The sequence below is a fragment of the Cucurbita pepo genome, chromosome LG09 (genome assembly GCF_002806865.2).
Source record: "Cucurbita pepo subsp. pepo cultivar mu-cu-16 chromosome LG09, ASM280686v2, whole genome shotgun sequence".
NCBI classification, from domain to species: Eukaryota; Viridiplantae; Streptophyta; class Magnoliopsida; order Cucurbitales; family Cucurbitaceae; genus Cucurbita; species Cucurbita pepo.
Window position 1 is genome coordinate 3,071,422 of NC_036646.1, and position 24,943 is coordinate 3,096,364.

General features: G+C 36.1%; 3 protein-coding genes across 5 annotated transcripts; 1 reads left to right on the forward strand and 2 right to left on the reverse strand.

Moving 5' to 3' along the window:
- Positions 1-62: 62 nt before the first annotated feature.
- On the reverse strand, positions 63-4,321 carry LOC111802106 (protein NCA1-like). Of its 2 annotated transcripts, XM_023686354.1 has the most exons (8): positions 4,144-4,321; positions 3,661-4,054; positions 3,339-3,573; positions 2,488-2,633; positions 2,052-2,139; positions 1,827-1,973; positions 619-768; positions 63-518 (listed from the first exon to the last, which is right to left on the reverse strand). In XM_023686354.1, exons 2-8 carry the CDS (start codon positions 4,023-4,025, stop codon positions 450-452), a joined length of 1,200 nt encoding a protein of 399 aa, XP_023542122.1. In that variant the 5' UTR covers positions 4,026-4,054; positions 4,144-4,321; the 3' UTR covers positions 63-449. The 2 variants fall into 2 exon arrangements, with proteins under 2 accessions (XP_023542122.1, XP_023542121.1); XM_023686353.1 differs by having other exon boundaries at positions 3,661-4,321.
- A 398-nt stretch (positions 4,322-4,719) lies between these two features.
- LOC111801498 (pentatricopeptide repeat-containing protein At1g11290, chloroplastic) lies at positions 4,720-7,545 on the reverse strand. The gene has a single exon (XM_023685506.1). It carries the CDS (start codon positions 7,535-7,537, stop codon positions 5,057-5,059), a length of 2,481 nt encoding a protein of 826 aa, XP_023541274.1. The 5' UTR covers positions 7,538-7,545; the 3' UTR covers positions 4,720-5,056.
- Positions 7,546-9,151: 1,606 nt separating this feature from the next.
- On the forward strand, positions 9,152-23,342 carry LOC111801709 (nuclear pore complex protein NUP214). 2 transcript variants are annotated; one of them, XM_023685819.1, is made up of 16 exons: positions 9,152-9,493; positions 9,565-9,773; positions 10,111-10,279; positions 11,195-11,341; positions 12,277-12,401; positions 13,967-14,079; positions 14,247-14,383; positions 15,186-15,351; positions 15,498-16,359; positions 17,312-17,464; positions 18,572-18,629; positions 19,012-19,145; positions 19,228-19,352; positions 19,463-19,808; positions 20,954-21,128; positions 21,274-23,342. In XM_023685819.1, the coding sequence occupies exons 1-16, from the start codon at positions 9,271-9,273 to the stop codon at positions 23,175-23,177; spliced, it is 5,046 nt and encodes a 1,681-aa protein (XP_023541587.1). In that variant the 5' UTR covers positions 9,152-9,270; the 3' UTR covers positions 23,178-23,342. The 2 variants fall into 2 exon arrangements, with proteins under 2 accessions (XP_023541587.1, XP_023541588.1); XM_023685820.1 differs by lacking the exons at positions 9,152-9,493; positions 9,565-9,773; positions 10,111-10,279; positions 13,967-14,079 and having other exon boundaries at positions 11,205-11,341.
- The last annotated feature ends 1,601 nt before the right edge of the window (positions 23,343-24,943 follow it).

Consider the following 24,943-nt stretch of genomic DNA (forward strand, 5'->3'; position numbering starts at 1 on the left):
TCCACGATTTTCAACTGAATATTGCATAAACTCAACAAATATGTTCTTGGAAGAAAGCATCATAAACAAGATCAAATTCTACTTAAAAGTTCAATTTATTTCAGAGGTTCAAGCTTAGCAAACAACTTCACTGAAAAAGAGCGTGAGGAGTTCCTGCTAAATTCTACAAAAACCAGACTTATTAGAGACGATAAGATAACCATTATACACGAGACGTGACGTGATGACTGGGCAGACCTGCTGATTCAGCAATGCGACTAAAGCAACATCGATTATGTATGCTTCTGTACTATATGCTGAAGAAAACACGATGAGAGCATCTAAGTCGACGTATTTCATTCCTTAACGCTTGCGATCTTCCCCGTTTCTCGGCTAAAAGGAGCTTATTTGCTTAACTAAGACGTTGCATATGAATGATCTCTAACAGAAGCCATCATCACGTCTTTCCATCAACTGGATTGAGTTGCCTTTTGTCGCTCTGCAAGTTGACCTTCGAGGAACTTCAACACAGATTGACGCTACAAGTAAAATAGAAATAATATCGATCAACTCAAATATAGTTCAACTAATTAAGACATTATCTATAAAACGTTCGGAAACAAAGAATCTTAGCCTTACTCGCTGCTCAAGACCAGGATTCTCCGAGTTCAGTGTTAATGCTTCCAATAACTTTATGCCTTCCTCGAACCCATTAACTGCCATATCCTCATTTCCTAGACCACTGTCCACATCTGCCACTTTTGCAAGCGAAACAGCCACATCTAGGATCTAGCAAGCAATAAGGTGAATAATCCATTTCAGAAACCATGAGGAACTTGAACAATACCATTTATTTAATTATTTTAACGTATGATAATGTGACGATAAAATCCACAATCGAAGTCTTCGTAAGCAAGAATGGACCAAGACTTCCTAACACCAATCGTATTCTAAACTACGAAGGGTCAATAGTAAGCATTTGAAGAGTACTCAACCAACTAGTAAGTCAAGATTACATCGACTCCACAAAATACCCATTGAATTTCATTGATAGCAATGAAGGATTGATGAAGTTATATTTTTCTTCTTGGAACTTGTTATATGCTGTTAGATAAATGGCCCCCTCCTACAATGTGTTTAAAAAGGATTTTTTTTTCTTCGATCTCAACCGACAACAGTCGTTTGTTCGGGAGAGAACATCACACTGATACGGATAACGCAATCTCACATCGACCCTCTTTAGAATTTTCAAAAGAAAAAGGGAAAAAGAACTTTATTCAATGTTGAACTTAATTTCAAGGTCCCTACTAAGCTAACAGTCAATAACTAAAACAGTAAACTTCAAAAAAGACACAAACATCTTCAAACTATCCCTACTAAGCTACTACATCAAGTTGATTTGCAGAAGTATGTTGGTATTTAATGGTATAACTTAGCGTTCCTTTCGGGTACACGGAATACAAAAGAAAACACTGGACAATTTTGAAAGGGAATGAGGCATTAAGGTCAGTTTTTTGTACCCTTGAGCTTTCTTGCTAGTCCGCCCAGAAAGATTCCGTTAAGTTTTTATTTCATAGTGTACAAGATGCAGTTGATGATGTTCAAAAATTAGTTTTTGCACGCTAGGGCTGTAGATCTCGAGTCTTTACGGGCAATGAAAGCGGTAGGGCAAGTGAAACGAGATTTGTCAGGCTTAAGGTAAAGGGTTGTCTCTATTAACATCCATTTTGGTCGATGGACCTTCAACGAAACTACTTATCGCTAAAAGGTTCTAGAACTGGATAGCATACACGACATGTTATCGTTTAGGGTAAAAAATTTCATATAAGAAATTCACAATCACAAACCTGGGATGGATCTTCTGAATGATGCTTGCTTGCATCTTGGCGAACATTAAGAGATTGCTGATAATAAGATCTTGCAGCTTGAAGGTCTCCTTCATAATATTTAAGATCGCCAATTTTATTTAGTGAAACAGAAAGTGTATGCGTGACCTGAGTTCAGAAGAAAAGGGTTACTAAGTATTACAAAAGCAAGCAGTTGATAACTCACAAAAGTTTCTAATAAAGAACCTCGCGAGTCTTTTCGGGTAGTTTTGAGAGAAATTCTACACTTTCTTCGAAGTGCTTTATTGCAGAACTAGCATCCCCAGCTGCTCGACTGTAAAGTAGGATCGAACAACAGACCTTTACATCAAGATTTATGGATATTGTTTTGGTGAACTAAAAAAATTTGGACACATAATATTGTTTGGATAATTGCAAGGAATATTTACATCAGGATTTCATTTAATTACACATGCTAGTAGTTAGAATGATAACTCAAGAATCTGAATGCCTAAAAGACCTATTAGTTGACCATTGTTACCGACAAATAGGCCGATGTGAAACCAAGGGGACTCAAAGAGATACATCTAATTCAAAAACTCACCACCTAAGTTTCAATAAACACTAAACTACTGGACGATATTCATGAGAGAGAGAGAGAGAGAGAAGGGAGCCAACGTACCAACAATCACCAAGTGTGCCTAGAACTGCTCCAAGCTGTGAGCATAATTCTGATGAATTGCCCGCTCTTTCTAACTGATCTCGAATATCTTCAACACAGATAGTGAGCCTGGATTTGGCACTTTCAATATTCTGGGCACGAAATGCCTGCAATAAAAGCCAGAGTTGAGTTCAAAACCTTTAAGAACAAAAAGAGATGTTAGGAAATGCAGTTCCCAATTTCTAAATGGTGTTTAGATAACCGTTTCCTAAATTCTTGCGTGTTTCATGTGAGATCTCGCATCGGTTGGAGAGGAGGAGAACGAAGCATTCTTTATAAAGGTATAGAAACCTCTCCTCAACAGACGTGTTTTAAAAACCTTGAGGAGAAGCCCGAAAGGGAAAGCCCAAAGAGGACAATATTTTCTAGTGGTGGGCTTGAGCTATTACAAATGGTATTAGAGTAAGACACCGGGCGATGTGCTAACGAGGACGTTAGGCCCCAAAAAGGGGTGGATTGTGAGATCCCACGTCAATTGGAAAGAGGAACGAGTGCCAACGAAGATGTTGGGCCCCGAATGGGGTGGATTGTGAGATCCCACATCGGTTGGAGAGGAGAATGAAACATTTTTTATAAGGGTGTTGAAACCTCTCCCTAGCAGACACGTTTTAAAAACCTTGAGGGGAAACCCGAAAGGGAAAGCCTAAAGAGGACAATATGTGGACTTGGACGGTTACAAAAACTAACTAGATCCTCCAAATAAACGGATTTCATCAAAGGAAAGATTGAATTGATTGCAGTGAGATGATCAAACATGCAATCAGAGATCAAGGGCATGAACGAAACATGAAGAAAACAACAAGGAATATTACCCTCATGGCTTGTTGGATCAAGAAAGCACCTCTCTCCATGGACAAATCTTCATAAATAACTACTTTACTTTCACTAACTTCCTCCTGCTCTTTGTCTGAGTTCATCTGAGATCTCTTGATTCTCGCATGACCTTCAATGAATCGATCAACCGTCGCTTGCAGATCAGCGTGTGCTTCAATCTTCTCAATGTCAGCTCCACACAGGGGGCAATCATTGAAGCGTGATATACATGCTCTAGTTCAATTCAACAAGAAACAAACGAATAAATGCCTGATAAATTACTAAAACGAAGATCAAAAAGCACCATAGTTGATAAATTACTTGCAGAAAATGTGAGAACAGGGGACACATCTGCTGCATTCAAAGAGAAGTGCCTGACAAATCATACAGCTTAGAGGACCAATCTTGAAAGTTTGAGAATCATATCCGAATGGACATTTGCCGCCAGTTTTAGCAGCATCGGCAACGTCTTTCTCCGCCTCAGGCTGATCCTTCTTCAAAGAAGCGTCATCCGAACGAGCAGATTTCGAAAACGGACATGAAGACTCCGATGATTGCTGTTTTCTTGAAGAAGCATCATCGGAACGGCCGGATTTCGCAAAAGGACAAGCAGATTCCGGCTGGTGCTTCCGAGAAGAAGCGTCGTCGGGACGAGCAGATTTCACGAAGGGACAAACAGGAGTCATATCGATTCTCGACCGATCCCCCTCTCCCACTGATACAACTCGAATTTAAAACTTTTTTTCTATATAATCGAAATTGAAACGAAATCAATCGATTCACAAACAAAAACGAAGATGAAACCTGGAAAATCAATGCCCTAAGAACCTGGTTTCAATTGAAAATCCCCAAATTTGTGTAGATTTCTGCATCCAACGTCGCTTTCCGAATCGTGTCGGGTTCCTAACCACCAGTATTCTCAAATTATCTAAATCGCTCTCGAAATGTATAAATTATTGAGATCGACCGCGACTCCGCAATTGAAAAGTAAATCTATATGAATTATCAATTCATTTCTGTTTGCAATAAATTAAAAAACATTATAAAGTTCATTTGGGCATTTGAATTAATTAGGGTTTGAATCATGTTTGAGTTTGATTCATATACATGAAAATTTTATGGATTTTGTTGATTAATGTGTTCCTCTTGAAACCTTGAACCAAATTAATTAAAATTTATTGTTAATTAAAAAAAAAATCTCGATAGAACTGTATATATCTTAACTTTAAGATGTGAAAAAAAAAATATTATTCTATATTCTTTTGAAAGAAAGTCATTTATTCGAAAGGATATGTTTTCAGATAATTTATTAAAAATGACATTCGGATCACACTGAAAGAACTCGGTAACGCTAGGACCCGTCTCAAACGAATTCGAAAATGAAATCAGTCTACCGAAAGTCCTTGGTAATTCTCGGATCAATCACACTAATAGCTTAAATAGTTCACTGAAATTTGATGTCGTTTTTTTCTCATATTTCAGTCGTTACTAGTCTAGGATACATAGAGTATGCCTCATTCGCCACTCCATTAGTGGCTCGACTTCGTCCTAGAAGCTACAACTTTCACCTTTAACGGACTTCACTGTCGCTCATTATGTATGGATCTCTTTAGTTATGTAGTGGTCGGCCTAATAGAAGCTTGGCCAAAAACGACTAATCACCTCCCGAATGCTTTCAAGAACAACTATGATGTATAAGAAACAGCATGACTATAGCTCACCAATAATCTCCACAAGAACAACTTCCATTTTTGAAATGATGAAATCTATGCATATCCCTTACTATGATTTCCCTTCCGGTCACGAGCGAAATATACTTCGTTGCATTGTGACAATCTCCACACACTCGTAGATTCTTTCGTACGTGTATCGTAGTGTTCGGACTCGTGTTCAAAAGACTGAAAGCAATAGCGAGCTTCTCGCTATGGCTATTGAGAAGCTGCTCTTGGACATCGTCTTCCACGTCGTGTATCGAGCTCGTGTCGGGCACGTAGCCAGCTGCCTTGATTTCGTCCCCAAGTTCCTCGAGAAAGGCGTAAATTCTCTTGGATTGTGGATGAGTTGTGCTACCTGAATAAAAGGAATGGACCTCGTTTCTTAGCTCCACAAAGCTGCAACCAGGAGTCTTCTTAAGCCCTTTCTTCTCCATTGTTCTTCTTACTTCAGCTACCTTGCCCCACTTCGAAGCAGAAGCATAAATATTTGCAAGCAACACATGATAGCCACCTTCATCAGGGTTCATCTCAAACAGTTTATTAGCTGATTTCTCTCCAAACTCTACGTTTTTGTGAATTTTACACGCACCCAACATGGCACCGTACACGGTAATCCCGGGACTAACTGGCATGTTTTCTATAAAATCCCAAGCCTCCTTGATCCTACCAGCTCGACCGAGAAGGTCGACCATCACACCATAGTGATCCATCGAAGGCTCTAATCCATAATCTTGTTTCATGCTCTCGAAATAACGAAGTCCTTCGTCTACCAAACCTGAGTGACTACAAGCGGAAATAACGCATAAGAATGTAATATCATTTGGCTCAACTGTTCCCCTTCGCATCTCGTCAAAAAGGTTTACCGCAGCTCTTCCAAGTCCGTGTGTTCCATATCCATCTATCATTGCGTTCCATGTTATGACATGTCGGTCATCGATCATGTCGAAAAGCTTCCTTGCCATATGAATTGCTCCACATTTTGCATACATGTCGACGAGAGCGGTCGTTACGAAAATATTTTTGTCCAAACAAGATCGAATAACTAGTCCATGTATCCACTTAGCTTGGCGAGTGACTGATAATTCTGCAAGAGCAGGTATCACACTAACCACTGTAAATGAATCAGATTTTATACCTAAAGATTGCATCTCACAAAAACAATTCAAAGCTTCACTCACTCTTCCATTTTGAGTATAACCCAAAATCATTGCATTCCATGAGACGAGAGTTTTTCGATGTAAGTTCTTGAAGATATCAGAAGCAATGTCGACTCGATTACACTTCGAATACATAGATATCAATGAGTTCATAATGGATACGTCCGAACCAAGATTTAACTTATCGACGAACTTATGAACGAACTTCCCCATTTCGAAATCACCCAAATCGGCGCAGGCATGTAACGCTTCCATAATGGTTACATTGGTAGGCTCTATTCCTTCATCCAACATCTTCTCAAAGATTGCAATAGCCATCTCTGGTTCACCACTCTGCACATATCCAGCCATCATGGAATTCCATGACACAACAGTCTTCTGTTCCATTCCATCAAAAATCAATCTAGCTGTATCAACTGATCCACATTTTGAATACATATCAACCAAAGCAGTTGAAATATTAACAAGCTTTGAGAATCCAGCTCTAATGGCATACCCATGAATAGATTTCCCCACCATTAACGATCCAATATCAGCAGCAGCAGGAAGAACAGTAACCAATGTAATCGAATCAGGCCTTTGGCCTTCATCTTGCATACTCAAAACCAACTCCAGGGCCTTATTTGCAAACCCATTTTGGGAAAACCCTGTAATAATCGTATTCCAAGACACCAAATCTCTCACAGGCATTCTGTCGAACATCTTGTATGCATCGTCAATCTGCCTACACTTCGCATACATGTTCACAACACCAGTCATTGCAAATACATTCGCCCCAAACGAATTCTTAATCAGATTCCCATGAATCTCCCTACCCCTCTTCAAATCCGCATTATCGCCACAAACCTTAAGCAAATAAGTAAAATTATACACAACAGGCTTAACATCATCGTACCTCATTCGACAAAGAAAAGCAAGAGCAGTCTCCAACGACGAATTCTTCGCATATCCTTTTAGCATCGTGTGGTAGAGAACGTCGATCTTCTCCTCAATCGGCTCGAAAACACGAGCGGCCTCGTTGATGCTGCCATACTTGGAAAACAAGCTGACGAGCTTGGTTTGAAATAAATGCTCGTTGTAGAGGCCATTTTTTATGACCAGTGGGAGGATTTGGTGGAGCTCTTTCATGGAAGTGCAGAGCTCGAGAAGCACGGCGGCTGGATGCCTGTAGACATGGGAGGGGATGTGCGTTCTTTCTGAAAGAGTGTGAGATGGAAGAGGAGATGAGGAGATGGAAATGGAGCTTGGCTTTAATGGAGTTCGATTGTGAGCTTTGGCTATGGCGATGGATGGAAGAGAGGAGACTGGAAGTAGCTGCGAGCTCATGTCCTCTCTCTCTCTCTCGGCTTGTACAGAGGCGCTAAGGCTTCCAATTTTTTATTTAATAAAATACAATAATTCGAATAAAATGATTAATAATAATAATAATAAATAAATAAATAAATAAAATACAATAATTCGAATAAAATGATTAATAAATACTTTTTAAAAAAATTTAAAGTAATTAATTATTATTTTTTTTTAATGGTTTAATCCACTCTTTGGGGTGACCTCCTATGAATTTTCTCGTATTTTAACAGTTTTCAACCTAATCTATTATTATTAGTGAATATTATAGTTTATTAGTAAAATTCACTTTATTAGACTAAAAATATAAAACTCGAGCTGGTTCAATTATATATATATATTTACTGGGCTTCGTTACAAGTTTGTAAAATAAAACGTTGAAGGTTGTAATTTTTTGCTATAATTTTTAGCTGTATGTATCAAAAGGTATCTGGAATGTATTTTTATTCTAATCAGTCGATTTTATTGAAAATTATTTTTTTACGGCCAATAAATTAATAATAATATTTCGAATCAACATATCAGTCTTATATGGTATATTTACACTACAAAATTTGATACCAACGATTTGCATCTATTTATAAACCCTTCTATCAATGCAAGCAAGAGCGTTGGCTGTGAGTCGGACCGGTTAGATTGGTGAATCGAGCCACCTAAATAGAGTCTGCAACTCAATTCCTCTATTTTTAGGTTTTTTTTTTTTTTTTTTTTTTTTTTTTTTTTTTTTTTTTTTTTNAATAAATAAAATTTCATAAAACTCAAATATGAAACATTCACGAGCAGTAATATATCACTAATAGTCAGGTTGGTGAATCGAGCGTTTTGCTCACGTCTCGAATGAATTCAATGACATATTCGAAGAAATTCTGACCTAAATAGAGTTTGAACTTAATTTCTTTATTTTTAGGTTTTTTTTTTATCGTTTTTTTTTAAATCTACTTCATATATTAATACGTGCTACGTTAATAAATAAAATTTCATAAAACTCAAATATTAAACATTCACAAGCAGTAATATATCACTAACATCGATTACAAATGTTAAATATTTAGGTTGTCAGCCTATGTTCGAGTAAAAAAAATTTAACATAACTCTGATAGATGAACAAAACTCTCCAAAATGGTATCATATTGTTTACTTTGAGCATAAGCTCTCACACCAATCGAGAGAGTATTTTTTGTTTATAAACCCATGATCATTCTCTAAATTAGCCGACGTGGGACTATCATCATCCAACAAACCCAACCCTTATGTTTTGGGTTCGGTAATCTAGGTTGGTCAGATTATCGAGTTATACAAACACACCTTTTGACTATTGACACCTCATAGATCATCTATAAATATTTTTAACGTCATTCTAAAAAAGTTCATGAGTATTTATGAAACGGTCTGGAAAATTTTTTAAAACAATTTTAAATGTATTTTTGAAATTATTTTTAAAGTTTAAAAGTATATGAAAAATAATAGGGGTATATAATGACTTTTATATTATTATTATTATTATTTAATTTTTTTTTGGGAAAAATTCCAATAGCTTAAAATCGGAGGTATATATTTAATCTCCCACACGCTTACCGCCCAAAGGCACTTGAAGAGTGCGAACTCCAAAAACCCCTCGAGTCGGAGAAGAAGAAGAGGGAAGAACATTCGTTTGCTTCGAAAATCTTCCGCAGAGCTTCTCTCTCGATTCAGAGAAAAGCTTCAGTCAATTCATGGCTTCCGTTGATTCGCGGCATTCCATTTCTTCAACTCATGTTGCATTGGAAGACTCTTACGAAGGGGAGCATGTTGAAACCAACGATTACTACTTCGAAAAGATCGGCGAACCTGTTCCTGTCAAGCTCAATGACTCCATTTTTGATCCTGGAAGTCCTCCTTCCCAGCCTCTTGCTGTGTCTGAGAGTTTTGGTCTTATATTCGTTGCCCATTTGTCTGGTTGGTAATTTCAATTGCTTCCCCTTTTGTTGTGAATACTGTTGATTTTCTGAAGAATTTTGTTTGTTTAGGGTTTTTTGTGGTGAGGACCAAGGATGTAGTTGCTTCAGCTAAGGAGATGAAAAACGGGGGAACTGGTTCTTCAATCCAGGATTTGAGTATTGTGGATGTTTCCGTCGGGAAAGTTCATGTTCTTGCACTTTCCAATGATAATTCTTTTCTTGCTGCCGTCGTAGCTGGTGATGTTCATCTTTTTTCAGTTGACTCGCTGCTTGATAAGGTAGTGCTTTTAGCTGAAGCTTGTCCTAATTTCAAAGCACCGTTCCCCTGAAATGTCATTTTGGTTATTTGCATCAACGGGGAAAATATCACAATCATTGGTTAAGTACGTTACTGAATTAAATTCCTGCACGGAGTAATTACATGGTTTTTCTCCCTGGAAGTTACAGTAGTATTTTGATGAAACCTCTAACTCGCCTTAAGATCGAAATCCTCTAATCTCTCAGCAAGTTTTCCATTTATTTAACGCTGTTTCACTCTTATTGCTAATGGTTTTTTGTTTTGTTTAGTTATTTTTCTTGCACGTCATTTTCTTATATTTCATTGCTGCTATGCAGGCTGAAAAACCCTATTTCTCTTGTTCAACAACTGATTCCAGTTGCATCAAAGACTTCAAATGGACCAGAAAGCCGGAAAATTCTTATCTGGTTCTTTCAAAACATGGAAAGTTATACCAAGGATCGGCTAGTGGTCCTTTTAAACATATCATGCACGATATTGATGCTGGTACGCTGTGTACTTTTGAACAGTAACTTATGTGTATAATTCATAATGGCAAATTTAAGTGGTGTTTGATAAGTTTCTTACATTTTATGTTAAATGACTGTATATTTAATTGACGATGGTTAGGACTATTGTTTTCACACTTCTATTAAACTCGGTTTGCTCATCAAAATACATTATTTAATATTGAAATATTGCATGTTGTTGCTTTTGCCCCAATTTTTTTTTTATCCTCGAGTGAGATAGGTAGTTTATCGTTTAGCTCGTGTTACAGTATGTATATCAATGTATTATCTTATATGGTGGTGCAAACATCATATTTCCGTCTACACCATTTGTCAGAAGCATCACATTCCACAATAAAAAGCTTCAAAATGTCAGTTTAAAAAAGCACAGTTGCCTTGGTCATGGATATCTTGGGCTATTGAAAGGCCTATTTAGAATTTCTACTTCAAGAAGACGAATCTTTTTGCAATGTATAGGCAAGGAGAGATGCTGTATTTCCTTGAACTTTCTATTTTTTCCTGTGAAATTATCCAGTACTGGGTGTCCCTTCATTAAAATTAGACGAGCTCTCTAAAATTTGCATCTTTCTACTCAATTCTTCTAGGTACTTCATCTATTGTTTATCCTTGTATATTTCATTTAAGCAACGAGACTTTGTTTGTCCCTATATGTTTTGTCCCTGTATAGTGAACTATTTTAGTTATTGTATTCTTTTTTTCTTTTTTTTTCCCCACATATACTCTGCCGTGTCTTTGGAAGAGAAGTTCTTATTTGTTTGTATTTTCTTGCCCCTGCTTTTTTGCTATTTTTTTTTTATGAAAGCAATCCATTTACATGAATTATTATGAGCAAAGCTTATATATGTGGAGCTACTATTTTTGAACTTTTTAAAAATCTTATTTTGGATTTTAGTTGAATGCAGTGTGAAAGGAAAATTCATTGCTGTGGCTAAAAAGGACACTTTTACCATTTTCTCATATAAATTCAAGGAACGACTGTCCATGTCACTCTTGCCGAGTTTAGGGAACGGTGACACTGATACGGACTTTGCAGTGAAAGGTTCTCTCTCTCTCTCTCTCTCTCTCTGTGTGTGTGTGTGTGTGTGTGTGTGTGTGTGTGTGTGTGTGTGTAAAAATGATGTCTGTAAAGTGTTGAAACGTGAATGTCTCTTATATTTTACTTTTGTGATCTATCTGAGTGGAACACAAACTTAGTGTTTCTAAGGTTGGCTACAAGTTGAGTTTTGAGTTGTTAGCATGGAAAGGAGTACCTTGCGTTCTTCCTCAGTGATCTCAGCATACTTTTTTATTCTTATTTTAACCCTATTTAGTTTGGTTACTATCGTGGAATAGATTTGATTGCCAATGATTAGTGGTAAAAGGAAAAAAATTCTTGATTGGGATAATTGTCTTTGTTATATGGGGGTTATTGACTAGAGAGAAATCATGGGAATTTTGAAGACATTGCTTCTTCTCCCATGCAATTTTAGATTGGGATAATTGTCATTGTCATTAGTTATTTATTTAAATTTTCAAATAATTTTTTTTTTAATAATTATGCTAAGCCAAAGTTTCATTGAGATAAGTGAAAAAACACTAACAAGCTTACAAACTAAGACAAAAGGAGCTAAAATAAATCTCCAATTGCAGGGTTTTGGGTACTCTATGGCTAGTCTGGGAATTTGCCTCTTCCTTCCGCTTATGTAATTCTTTTTAATTACTATGTCGTTCCTTCTCCAAAATAAAAATATAACTAAATGAAGTTTCCAATAGAACAAGGAATTATCATACAAGTTAAATTCTACTAAATTGTAATAATCCAGAAAATTTAAGAAAAGTAAAAAACAAATATCTGAACACTAAAATAAATTGAAAATGATAATATTATGTAATAAACAACAAAAATACTATTTTTACTCTTAATGACAATCTTATATTTATCATTGAAAATACTACTGGTACCATGTTTTAACTTGATTTTTCCTGATTTGTCAGTTGACTCTATCAAGTGGGTTCGTGCTGATTGTATCATTATAGGATGCTTTCAAGTGACTGCAACAGGTGATGAAGAAGATTACTTTGTCCAAGTTATCAGAAGTAAAGATGGAAAAATCACTGACGTGAGTAACTGTGATTTTTTTCCCCCTTTTTTTTTATTAATTTTTTCAAAATTTTTCTCCTTTTTCCATTTCTATTTTCGTGAGGAAGGGTTGTGTTCATGATTGTGCTTTTACTTTATTTTTATTTTATATATTTATTATTATTATTTTTTCTTTGCTGTTTTATGGAGCATTTGGCTTGAAAGGAATGAAATAATTTTTAGAGGCTACAAGAGGTCTTGGAAAGAGGTGTGAGATCTTGCCAAATTTAGGCATTTGTAAATTAAAAATTTAAGGACCTTCGTAATTATCATATTCTAAGTTTTGTTCTTCTGCACGGAGTCCTTTTTTTTGGTTGGGTCCATTGTTGTTTGAATAATTTCTTTTGGCTATTGTTTTTTACTAGCCCTTTTATATTCCTTCTTTCTAATTGAAACCTTGGTTTCTTGATAAAAAAAAAAAAGCTCGTACACTAGCTTTATTGATGTTTACGGTTGCTATTGTGGAAATTATTTGTGAGAGATTAGTTGGTTTACCAACTGGTATAATTTATCTCATTGGGAAATAAAAACATTTATAGGGTAAATAAATCCTTGAATGTGGAAAGAAAATAATGCGCTTGATTATTTCTTTCCAAGGATTCTTGCCAGAACTTTTACCCCATTCAAGGACAATGCAAAAGGATGAGGACCGTGCTTACTCACAATAATCCTACAGCAAAGGGAATTTGATTCGAGAGGGATCGCGAAAGCCATTTTCCTAAGAGAGCTCTATCAAACTCAAGATTCCCAAGTTCTAACCCACTAAGAGTGAGTGACTTTCCCATAGTCTCCCAATTCACTAGGTGCGCTCCTCCCCTCTCTTCAACCTCTTCCCAAAGGAAATCTCGCATCGACTTCTTAATAACCTTACACACTCTGCTAGGAGAATGAAAAAAGGAAAAGAAGTAAATTGGGATACTACTAATTACTGAGCTAATGAGAGTTCCTGTTTCACCTTTAGAGAAAAAGCTAGTTGAGCTTTATTAGATTGGCCATGTGTAGTCTTCTTAGTAGAAAATGAGTAGTTTAGATCGAAACAAGGTAGATGGTTGTTTGAGGGAACCTTAGCAGTCATTATTCAAGGAAATGATTGCTAAGGTTACGAATACATTGATTAAGAAGCGAGGAAGATCATGAATAATTTTTTTTTCTTTCTTGTGTCTTGACAAAATCTTATATCTGTGGATGGTGTATCATGTTATTGTTATTATTAATATTTTTCCCCCAAGCATTTTTTATATATATTGAGAAAGTTTGCATACTTTCCCTGTTATTAGTGCCCTAGATTGAAGATCAATCACCTTCCTTTTATAGGTTATAAATCTGTTACTTATTGTTCTGATCTTCTGAATGATAGTAACAGCGGAGAGTTATCATAGTTTTCGTATTTGTTTCCACAAATGCATACTAAATTGAATGTAATTTGGTTAACAAGAATTATGAAACAGTATCATTAACTGATCAACATGTTGTAGTGAATGTGTTATTGATTTATTTATTTTATATGTATTTTGGTAGATTAATTTTTGTCACCCTCTTTTGTAGGTTTCCTCAAATAAAGTCTTGTTATCGTTCCATGATATATATTCAGGTTTCACTCCAGACATTTTGCCTGTTGAAACTGGGCCTTGTTTATTATTGAGTTATTTAGATAAATGGTATGTAGAAATCACTTGGTCTCATTAAAGCTCTGAATTGAATTTTACATGGAATTCCTCTTTTTTTATTTTTATTTAGAGAACTTTTTCCCGTTACTTTGAGGTTATTCTTTAATTCTGATCCTACAGGTCAACTTTATTTATTACCTTTCTTGATTTGGGTGCAGCAAGCTCGCAATTGTTGCCAATAGGAACAATACAGATCAGCATATTGTGTTGCTTGGTTGGTTGCAAGAGGTTGAGAATGAAGTTGCTGTTATTGATATTGAAAGAGATAAGTCACTCCCGAGGATTGAGCTTCAAGGTTAGGGATCTCGTGATTTGACTACCACAGTTCATTAGCTTATCTTGTTTCCATTTCCCCCCTCCCTAGGAATGTGTCCCATTTTAATGCATTGAGTCATCAAATGAGCTATGATTTGCATTTCCTAATATAAATGTAGTCTAAAAGACGTTTCTCTGGATGTGTATTTGTGTATCATCTCTTTAGAGTTTAATTGTTTGAAGAATCAAATAAGAAACATATTTTCTTTATATTATATTATGACTTTTCCTGCCTTGTGATTTTTTGATCGCTACATTTATGGCTTCCTTAGAGTTGGTTTTTCATGACTTATATATTCTCTTGGATTGGAGTCCTTTTCTTGTTTGTTAGGCCAGTCCTGTTTGGCTACTTTTAGGCTGTTTTTATTTTAGTCTTGTTGGCCAATGTTGGTCCTCTTTTATTCTTTCTATTTTCTTCTAAATGAAAGTTTGGCTTCTCAATACAAAATGATTACAATGCGGTCGATCAATTTATTTTGGGACATTATCCAATTAATATACTTGTGCTTTTCTTGAATTTTCTAAGAGTTGGTTCCGTTCTGTTTTCTTATAGCGTTTCACTAGTTATTTGATTTTCCCTGGTGTTTTCAAGTGCACACACAGAGGAAAGTATCATTTCCTGAAATTTAGTGTTGGGTTGCAGGGCTTGTTACCATTAGAAATTTTTGATTGCCTTTACAGTCATTTTTTATTTACACACCTGTGTGAGATTAGGTTTTAATTTTTGTACTTCTGCAGTATCTCTTCTTCTGTGATATAATTCTATCTCTTTCTTGTTTCAGACAACGGTGACGATAATTTGGTAATGGGGCTGTGCATTGATCGAGTTTCTCTCCCTGGAAAGGTGGAAGTCCAAGTTGGAAATGAAGAGATTAGAGAAGTCTCGCCATATTGCACTCTTTTGTGTCTTACTCTAGAGGGAAAACTCATTCTGTTTCATTTTTCTAGGTACTGCCTTATCTGTTTTCAGACCTTGCTTGTTAGTGTTACCCAAGACCAAAGTCCATTTACCCCCTTGTTAATAGCAGCCTAAATAGTATGATTATAGCTCCTGATTTTCTTTTACTATGTTTTTTTTTGAACTTTTCATGCAGTGCTAATGAATCTGAAGCTTCAGATGAGACTGTTTCTGCTTGTGATGAGGAAGAGGAAGACGATACAGTAGTGCCTACTGATGATCAGCCTCAGCTCTTTTCTAATATTGATCAGCGTCCAGTATCTAAAGTAGATGAGAGTCCAGTTATTACCAGAGAGAGTAATGCTAAAAGCCAGCAAATGGATTCTTTTGCTTTTTCACAACCATTGAAGCCTTCTACCTTGGAGAGACCGAACAACGAGATTGGGAATTTCGCTAAGCCTGCTAAAAATTTTACTGGTCTTGGATCTGTTGCTTTTTCGGGGCAATCTGTGGACGTGCCTAGCCAAACATTGAAGTCCTCTATCTTGGAGAGACCCAACAATGAGATTGGGAACTTTAATAAGCCTTTTCATAAATTTACTGGTCTTGGATCTGTCGCTTTTTCGGGGCAATCTGTGGACATGCCTAACCAATCGTTAAAGCCTTCTTTCTTGGAGAGACCCAACAATCAGATTGGGAATTTTGATAAGCCTGTTCAGAAATTTACTGGCCTTGGGTCTGTTGCTTTTTCGGAGCAATCGGCGGATGTTCCTAGCCATCCCTTTCTCAATGTTAAAGAATCAACAGTAAAGCAAAGCTCGGGTGCTGCAAATGCTTTCACAGGTTTTGCTGGAAAGCCTTTTCAACCGAAGGATGTTCCAAGTACATTAACACAAAGTGGGAGACAAGTAAGTGCAGGTGCTGGTAAAATTGAATCTTTACCAGTGATACAGAGCTCGCAAGTATCTTTGCAAGACAACTTCTCGTTGGGTAAAATTTCTAATAAGAAGCAAGATGGTTCAGAGCGAAATTACGGCAACGTCCCCTTGGCAAAACCAGTAAGTGAAGCTATGTAGGAAGGATAATATTTTTCTATATCTCATTGAGTGGAGAAGAATCATATTTAAGAGACACCCAATCAAATAAGCAAAAAATATGCTATCAATCTAAACCCATTAGGAAAATAAAAATACAGTTATAAACATATACAAGGTAACAATCCGAAGCATAAAGCCCTAATTTACAGCTTGATTTTCTAGAGTAAGGTCTAAACGAGGAATTTTGAACAACTCTAAATGAAACTTTCGCTATGTGGTTCTTAAGAGGAAAGAGTGATTAGGGTTAAGGATTTTACGCCCATTAGTTTAACTACTAGTGTGTATAAAATCATACCAGATTATTAAGGAAAGTTCCCCAAAGAAAATTTCATATTTTAAGAGGCCTTCATTTCTTGAAGACAAATCTTAGAACAGGCTCTTAGAGTCAACGAGGCCGTTGAGGATTATTGAAGTCAAAAGCGAGAAAGTTGTAGATGCGTCATACTCCAAAATAGTTAGATTGTGCTCAATTAGAGTTACTCAATTTACATCTTAACTCTATATTCCATGTGTATGCCAGATTATAATTTTTTTTGCAGCCAAGTATTCTTTTTCGTGAAAAGAGTCGACGACTATGGTTTGCTTGTTGTTGTGCTGTTGTTTGAGATTTTGGAGGGAAAGAAACAATAGGATTTTTAGATTGAAAGATCGGAGGAGGTGGTGATCCTTCATGAGACATCATACCTCTATGGGTTTTCGTGTAAAATTTTTTGTAATTATTGTTTAGGCCTTATTTTACTTGATTTGATCCCCATCTTGAATTAGTAGAACTTTTATGGAGTATTACTTTTGTCTTCCCCTTGTATCCTCTCATGTTTTCTGTAAGCTTGATTTTCTATATATTTGTGTGTATATAGATTTTGTTTCTTTCAGATTTTTTTCTGGCTTCTTCAATGCTTCCTATTCTCTACAGATGACTGAAATGTGCGAAGGGCTGGACATGCTTCTAGAATCTATAGAAGAGCCGGGTGGTTTTTTGGATGCCTGCACTACTTTCCAGAAAAGCTCCGTTGAAGCTTTGGAGCTTGGCTTAGCCACTCTTTCAGATCAATGTCAAATATGGAGGGTAATTATCAATTATTATTTTGTGTTTTTCAGTTTGTTAATTATTTTTTTCCTGTACTTTGGCTGACTGAGAGTATGGTTATTAATTTGTATAACCTCACTATTTATTGCTAGAAGTACTAGATTCAGAAAAGGAGAAAAAATGTGAAAAATTAAATTATGGAGGATGAGTGGCTGCAGGGCTTCTCATTTTATAGCAATGATGTGTAGAGTAAGAGAGATCAGCGAAGGGAAAAAAAAAAAAAAACAGTGAAACGACAATAGCTTAATGGAAGCATCACTGAAAAGGAAACTAATTGAAAACGATATGTACGGTGTGAGAAAAGATTGCTATATTCCCTGTCCTATGGCCAATGCCAGTACTGGATATCAACCTTGAAGAAACTAATTATGTTCGACTTGAATCATTTGAGAAAGAACTATTTAACCTATTCAAGGCTTATTTCTTATGTAATTTTACTATGTTTTGTTCTTTCTTTCTCTCACTTTTGGAGTTTGTATCTTTTGAGCTTTATTCTCGTTTCATATCTTCAATGAAACGGTTCGTTTTGTATTTCGAAAATAAATAAAGCATAATAGTCTGTTGATTTGCAAATTACTTGAGCTTAGAGAATATCAGAAGTAACCCAGGTTTCAAGTGTTCTCTTGGAATGTGACTCAGAGAAGAGTTATTACTATGATTAGTTGCATGCATTTCTTTATTGATCGTTTCCTCAGATTTGCTGTTTATATGACTTCAATGGGGATTCTGTAGATATCTAACGTTGATTGTTCTTTTGGTTAGTATGTTTGGAATAACTTGTTGTTTTGGATTTAATTTTTCTTGCTTTGATGACATTAGTTGGTGAACTGGATGTTAAAAATAATAGAACTTTTTAGAACTAGAATAAAAGAAGATTTATGTTGATGAATGCCCTTTTGATTTTCTCATATCAAATTTAGAAAATATTCCTCTATTGTTTAGTTCTTTCGATTTGAATTACATGCTATAATTTTGGTCTCTTCTTTTTGAGTCCCTTTTTCCTTTTCTATTTCTTCCCACAATCCTTTTCCTTGTTATCAATACTGTTATCTTACACGTGAATTTCATTTTTCCTTCTCTTTGCAGCGCACAATGACTGAGCGTGCACAGGAGGTACAATATCTCTTTGACAGAACGGTTGAAGGTATTTAAACCTCAGCTTCTTGTTCGTTTATACTACATGATTGATGGCGACCTTGTTGGCATAGAATATTCCATGTTGATGTAGCTAATATTGGAAAAGTGATTTGTTTAGTATGCATTGAATATTTGAATGTCACAAAGAAGTAGAATAAGAAAGTTCCATGTATATCCCTTCCAAACGTCGAAGCTAAAGTTTCTTTGTAAAATAATCTCATTAGTTATCACGGGAATTTGATTGACGATACGGGGATCCTGAAATAAATAACGATTGTAAGTCCAGTCATCACGTTGACTTGGTTGAATATCAACATGTAGGTTATAATCAATTGATTTCTGGTCATAATTTCATATGTATTTTACATTTTTAGTTTATTTGGTTTCAGTTTTGTCAAAGAAAACATACATTGAAGGTATTGTTACGCAAGCTTCCGACAGCAACTATTGGGAACATTGGGATCGCCAAAAGTTAAGTTCTGAATTAGAGCTAAAACGACAGCACATTTTGCAGATGAATCAGGTAGGTTATCGATTGTTTTGAAAACAAATGAATTCCCTCAATTGGAGATGTGATGTATCCATTATGTTCTTCTCTTTTCCAGAATATGACTAACCAGTTAATTGAGTTAGAAAGACATTTTAATGGCCTTGAGCTGAATAAGTTCGGTGGAAATGATGAAACTCAAGTTAACGAAAGAGCTCTTCAAAGGAAATTTGGATCTTCGAGGTACGTCAAATTTTGTTCAGTGAGAAATTTATTAGCTTTATTACCGTTTGCTTTTCAGCTGGTCGTTTTGAGTAGCCCGACACACGTTTCTTCCTCAAAATTTGTTTCAGGCAAAGTCATTCCTTACATAGTTTGAATAACATAATGGGATCTCAATTAGCAGCAGCTCAACTTCTTTCTGATAATCTATCAAAACAAATTGCTACACTCAATATCGAATCACCCTCTTCGAAAAGGCAGAGTATCACGAAGGAATTGTTCGACACTATTGGAATTACTTATGATGCTTCTTTCAGTTCTCCAAATGTGAACAAAATTCCAGAAACTTCTAGTAAGAAGCTTTTACTTTCTGCTGATTCTTTTTCAAGTAAAGATACATCGAGAAGAAAACAGCGGAGTGGAGCGAAAATTTCTGAAACGGAAACTGGGAGAAGGAGAAGAGACTCACTTGACAGGGTACTGTGTTTCCTTGAACCCCTATTTTCATTTTTCTTACCTGTGTTTCATATGGAACTTTGCTGTCAATTTAAAATAAGATCTATATTTTTTATTAGTAAAATAAACTTGGATTAAGTGCCATACATGGAAGATGGTTCAGAACTTGGCAAGTTGTTCTTTGACCACCTTTCTTCATAATGCCCATTCATGGATTTCTTGTATGGAATGTTGTTGGAACAATGAGGATGCATATGGCCTGACACATGCCTATGCCTCTCCCTACAGTACATTTTGAGACATTTTAGGTTTGGTAGGAGTAGACATGATTTTGGCGAACGGTTATATGATCTTGTGGAGCATTCTTCTGGTGTTCGATTGATACCAAATTTGCAAACTCCATTTTTTATATAGACAAACATAACTCTAGAGTTGCTTGCTAAAACTCACTCCAGAACCCTGACTTTTGAGGTTTATGACTTGGGGCTCTAGTGGCCTTTTTCGAGCCCGTATCTGACATTCATGGCAACAACGTTGCTTCTAATCTTGCTTATACCTCAGCTTGGCTTTCATGCACACTCTTTTTTGTGTGTTGGATGATGCACCATCCTCCTCGGTCATATCATGACACTTGTCTACCTCTGCCCTCACGTGGTCGTATGGGCGCCACTCGCCTTCTGCCTATTTGCACCTGGAGGTCACAATTTACTCTCTTCTTGTCACAGTTGTGATATCTTCCCCCACTTATACTAGTCATCGTTCTCGATGACACAATCGCATCACAGATTTGAACAAACTGCACTCATGCATTCAATCAAGAATGCACCCTTCCAACCAAGTGTTTTATGTATATTCTATCTCCATCCACCCAAGTTGATTACCCATCTGTCCGAATTTAACATGCTTCCATCTACCTGGATCCTGAGTACTTGTCGGATTATTATGGGGGATTGGCTTTATGGATTTCTGCATTTTTTAAATAATATAAATTTGCAGTTTTTCTTCATTTTTTTGTCAAGACAATTGACTCTCTTTTCTTGGGTGGATAGTATATCCTATTCCCCCGGGATAATTTTGCACATTAACGCACTGTTTTTTGCTTAACAATTTTGCAAACTTCCTATGCTTTTGTATCATAACATGAATCCCCTGTAAAATTGGTGCAGAACCTGGCTAGCGTTCAACCTCCGAAAACCACCGTTCAGCGGATGATCTTGCAAGGAACACCGTTGTCCAATGAGAAAGAATTTCGTTCTCCCACTCTTGAAGGACCAGCAACCGTTGCTCGTCCAGCTAGTCGCATAGCATCGTCTATGCTATCATCATCATCCAAAAATGCAGGTATAATCCCTAAGATGAAGCATAATCAGAAGGTTTCTATAGTCATTTGTTTACTGTCAGCTTTTACAAATTCTCTGTTATGAAGTATTTTTCTTGTTCTTAAAAGTTTCGAATGTTTCGGCTTATATTTATATTCGATATCCAGAACAAGGCTCCGAGAACCCCGCAACGCCTTTCTCATGGGCTAGCCCTCCTAGACAGAAATTCCAACCACCGCAAAAAACTAATGGTACAGCACCATCTCCTCTGCCAGTGTTCCAATCATCTCATGAAATGCTGAAAAAAAGTAATAGTGAAGCGTACAGTGCGGCTTCAGAAAACAAATTTGCAGAGGTGACTTATCCTGAGAAGTCAAAAGCTTCTGATTTCTTCTCACTCGCTAGAAGCGACTCGGTCCAGAAATCTAATATGAACTTTGAGCAGAAATCATCTATCTTCGTAACATCATCTAAACCGATGTCCACGCCGAAAGATTCCATTGAAACCTTGAATCCAAACAGTCAGAAAACTGCTAACGTAAAGGAGAGACTTACAACTCCAAGTCCACTTTTTGGATCTGCAAATAAGCCTGAACCTACATCTGTTGGTACAACATCTTCTTTGGTTCCGATCGTTGATGGACTGAGAAAGACTGAAGAAAAGAAACCGCCGACCGTGTTTTCACCATCAGTTTCAGCACCAGCACCTGTAAATACTCCTTCAAGTGCGTCGACTTTATTTTCAGGATCTCCGCTAAGCAAATCATTTCCAAGTCCTGCTGCTGCTGCTGTTGTAGATCTCAATAAACCTCTGTCAACATCAACCCAATCGAGCTTCGCCTTTCCGGTTGTTTCTGTTTCTGATTCCCTATTTCAGGCACCTAAGATGGTATCACCACCATCTAATCTATCTTCCTTGAATCCTACATTGGTATCCTCGAGTAAAGAACAACCGATGCCGAAATCAGATGCTGATACCGAAAAGCAAGCACCGGCTTCAAAGCCCGAGTCCCGTGAACTGAAGCTTCAACCTTCTGTAACACTTGCTGTTGGAAATCATGTAGAGCCAACTTCTGTAACCCAGACGGTTTCCAAAGATGTGGGAGGACATGTTCCATTTGTAACAGCGGATGCTCAACCACAACAGTCATCTGCTGCTTTTGTTCCATTACCTACACCAAACTCGACTCCTAAGGTTTCTGCAAATGGTAAAAGTGAAACTTCAGATGCTTTGGTTACTCAGGATGACGATATGGACGAGGAGGCCCCGGAGACGAATAACGTCGAGTTTAGTTTGAGCAGCTTGGGAGGATTTGGAACTACCTCTACGCCTATGTCGAATGCTCCTAAACCAAATCCATTTGGTGGTTCGTTTGGCAATGTGAATGCAACCTCAATGAACTCTTCCTTTACTATGGCTTCTCCTCCAAGTGGAGAGTTGTTTCGGCCTGCATCGTTTAGCTTCCAATCTCCGCTGGCTTCACAAGCAGCATCACAACCGACAAATTCAGTTGCATTCTCTGGTAGCTTTGGCTCTGGAATGGCTACTCAAGCTCCCGCTCAAGGCGGGTTTGGTCAGCCTGCTCAGATTGGAGTAGGGCAGCAAGCACTGGGTACTGTTCTTGGTTCATTTGGACAATCAAGACAGCTTGGTCCTAGTCTACCTGGAACTGCTACAGGATCCCCTGGCGGTTTTAATGGTGGTGGCTTTACTAGTGTGAAACCTGTTGGTGGTGGTTTTGCTGGTGTTGGTTCAGGTGGTGGCGGTGGTTTCGGTGGTGGTGGTTTCAGTGGCGGTGGTTTTGCTGGTGCAGCCTCTACCGGTGGAGGATTTGCTGGTGCTTCTCCCCCAACGGGAGGTTTTGCAGGTGCTACCGGTGGAGGTTTTGCAGGTGCTGCAGGCGGAGGTTTTGCAGGTGCTGCAGGCGGAGGTTTTGCCGGTGCTGCAGGTGGATTCGGGGCGTTCGGCAACCAGCAAGGAAGCGGCGGGTTCTCGGCTTTTGGCGCTGCTCCGGGTGGATCAGGAGGAACTGGAAAACCTCCTGAACTTTTCACCCAGATTAGAAAGTAGTCTCATATTCACCTTGACAGAGTCCAGAAAAAGGTATGTACATTAAATTTTGGTAAACTCAAAAAGTAGAAAAATTCAGGTGTGTATTTTATTGCTTAAGCATACCAATGATGTATTATTAGTTAGCAATATGAATTTGCATATTCCTATCTTTCCCATTGCTAATGATTTTTTTTTTTTTTTTTTAATTTTTAATTTTAATTTTAATTTTAATTTTATTTTTATTTTTATGATTATTCAACAATGTGGGGTCTTAGTAGACCTTCACATTATTTACTTAGGAAAATAATTTATTTATTTTCTAAATTTTGAGGTTATTTTGATTGTTAATGGACATGTAATTTTTTTTTTTAAATAGTTTGTTCCTAGAATTTATTAAAATTGAATATTTCCTTAAAAAAATGTTGCAATTATTGAAGAAGAAGGAAAAAAAAAAAAAAAAAATTCTAAGGTTTCATTGAAGAAATAAAATTTAGAACTTTTACAATTATATTTGCTAAAATTATTTTTTTTTAACAAGAATAAGTGATATTGTGTTATAATAAATTATGTAAAATATGGCTTTTCATAAATGATTTACTTGTTCTTTTTTATTCAAAGAATCCGTTCACTAGTTGGTAAAAAGTGTTTAAACTTTCGCTTAATTTAGCCTATCGAAAAAGACAAAAAGAAAAAGTGTCAAATAGTTTCTCTTATTTTGAGGTCCATATATTTCATTTTAGTCTATATACTTTTAACTATTTATTAGTTTGTATTTCTAATAAATTTTCATTAATAATTTTCGTCTTTTTTTCGTCCAATAAAAAGAGTACATAATAATAACATTTTTATGACGGGGAAGACTAATAGATACAATTTTTTAAATAAAAAAAATTAACATTAAAATCTAATTTCAAAATTCATTGGGAGTACATAGACAAAATTTAGGCATATTTAATAGTAAGAAAATTAAAATTAAAAAAAAAAAATCACAAACTATAGGAACTAATTACACCTACTATATAATAAAAATTCATTCTTATTCTATGAGTTGCAAACAATTTCTTTCCTTTTAATTTCTTATAATTAAATTAATTCCTGAAATTATTAAAAGAAAAAAAAGTACATGATTTTTTCCATAAAAAAAAAGATATTTTATTGTATGGATAATTTGAAAAAAAAAATTATTTAGTACATAAAATTAAAATAAAATGGATTAATTATAAGGTAATTAGAACAAATTAGTTAATTACCTTTGAAAACACCAACTTGTATGAAGTTTATGATATAATTTAAGTAATGTTGGCCAAATTTGGTAAATAAAACACAATGAATTTATGTTGTAATAATAATAATCTAACTTAAATAAAACAAATAAAGAAAAGAATTAAATATGACAAAATCAAACTTTCTTTAATTTAAACATATTCCTAATGTAGAGTGGTAGAAAGGAGAAGAATAAAGTAGCCACAAAGGAAAACCCTAATTAGGGTTATAATTCTTATAATTAACCCTTAATTAATTAGGGTTTTTCTTAATAACAACAAATAATCATATTACCTAATTATTAGATATCAAATTAGATTTAACCATTTTGTGAAGACTAATTATAAATCATATTATAATAAATGTTAGGGTTTCCGTAAATATTAGAGTTTACTGCATCATTGGTTTAACCAGTTAAATCGCTCGAGTCGACTAATAAATATTAGGGTTTGGTAAATATTATGTTTTACTGAATCATTGTTTTAACTAGTTAAATTGCTTGAGTCGACTAATAAATATTA

Excerpts from the sequence above, each read along its gene's own strand:
- LOC111802106 (XM_023686354.1), bottom strand. The coding sequence starts at position 4,025 with ATGACTCCTGTTTGTCCCTTCGTGAAATCTGCTCGTCCCGACGACGCT. Across the intron at positions 2,634-3,338 it reads TGATCCAACAAGCCATGAGG|GCATTTCGTGCCCAGAATAT; the intron begins GTAATATTCCTT and ends CTTTTATTGCAG. Across the intron at positions 769-1,826 it reads ATTCAGAAGATCCATCCCAG|ATCCTAGATGTGGCTGTTTC; the intron begins GTTTGTGATTGT and ends ATTGCTTGCTAG.
- LOC111801498 (XM_023685506.1), bottom strand. The coding sequence starts at position 7,537 with ATGAGCTCGCAGCTACTTCCAGTCTCCTCTCTTCCATCCATCGCCATA.
- LOC111801709 (XM_023685819.1), top strand. The coding sequence starts at position 9,271 with ATGGCTTCCGTTGATTCGCGGCATTCCATTTCTTCAACTCATGTTGCA. Across the intron at positions 9,774-10,110 it reads TTGACTCGCTGCTTGATAAG|GCTGAAAAACCCTATTTCTC; the intron begins GTAGTGCTTTTA and ends GCTGCTATGCAG. Across the intron at positions 12,402-13,966 it reads AAGATGGAAAAATCACTGAC|GTTTCCTCAAATAAAGTCTT; the intron begins GTGAGTAACTGT and ends CCTCTTTTGTAG.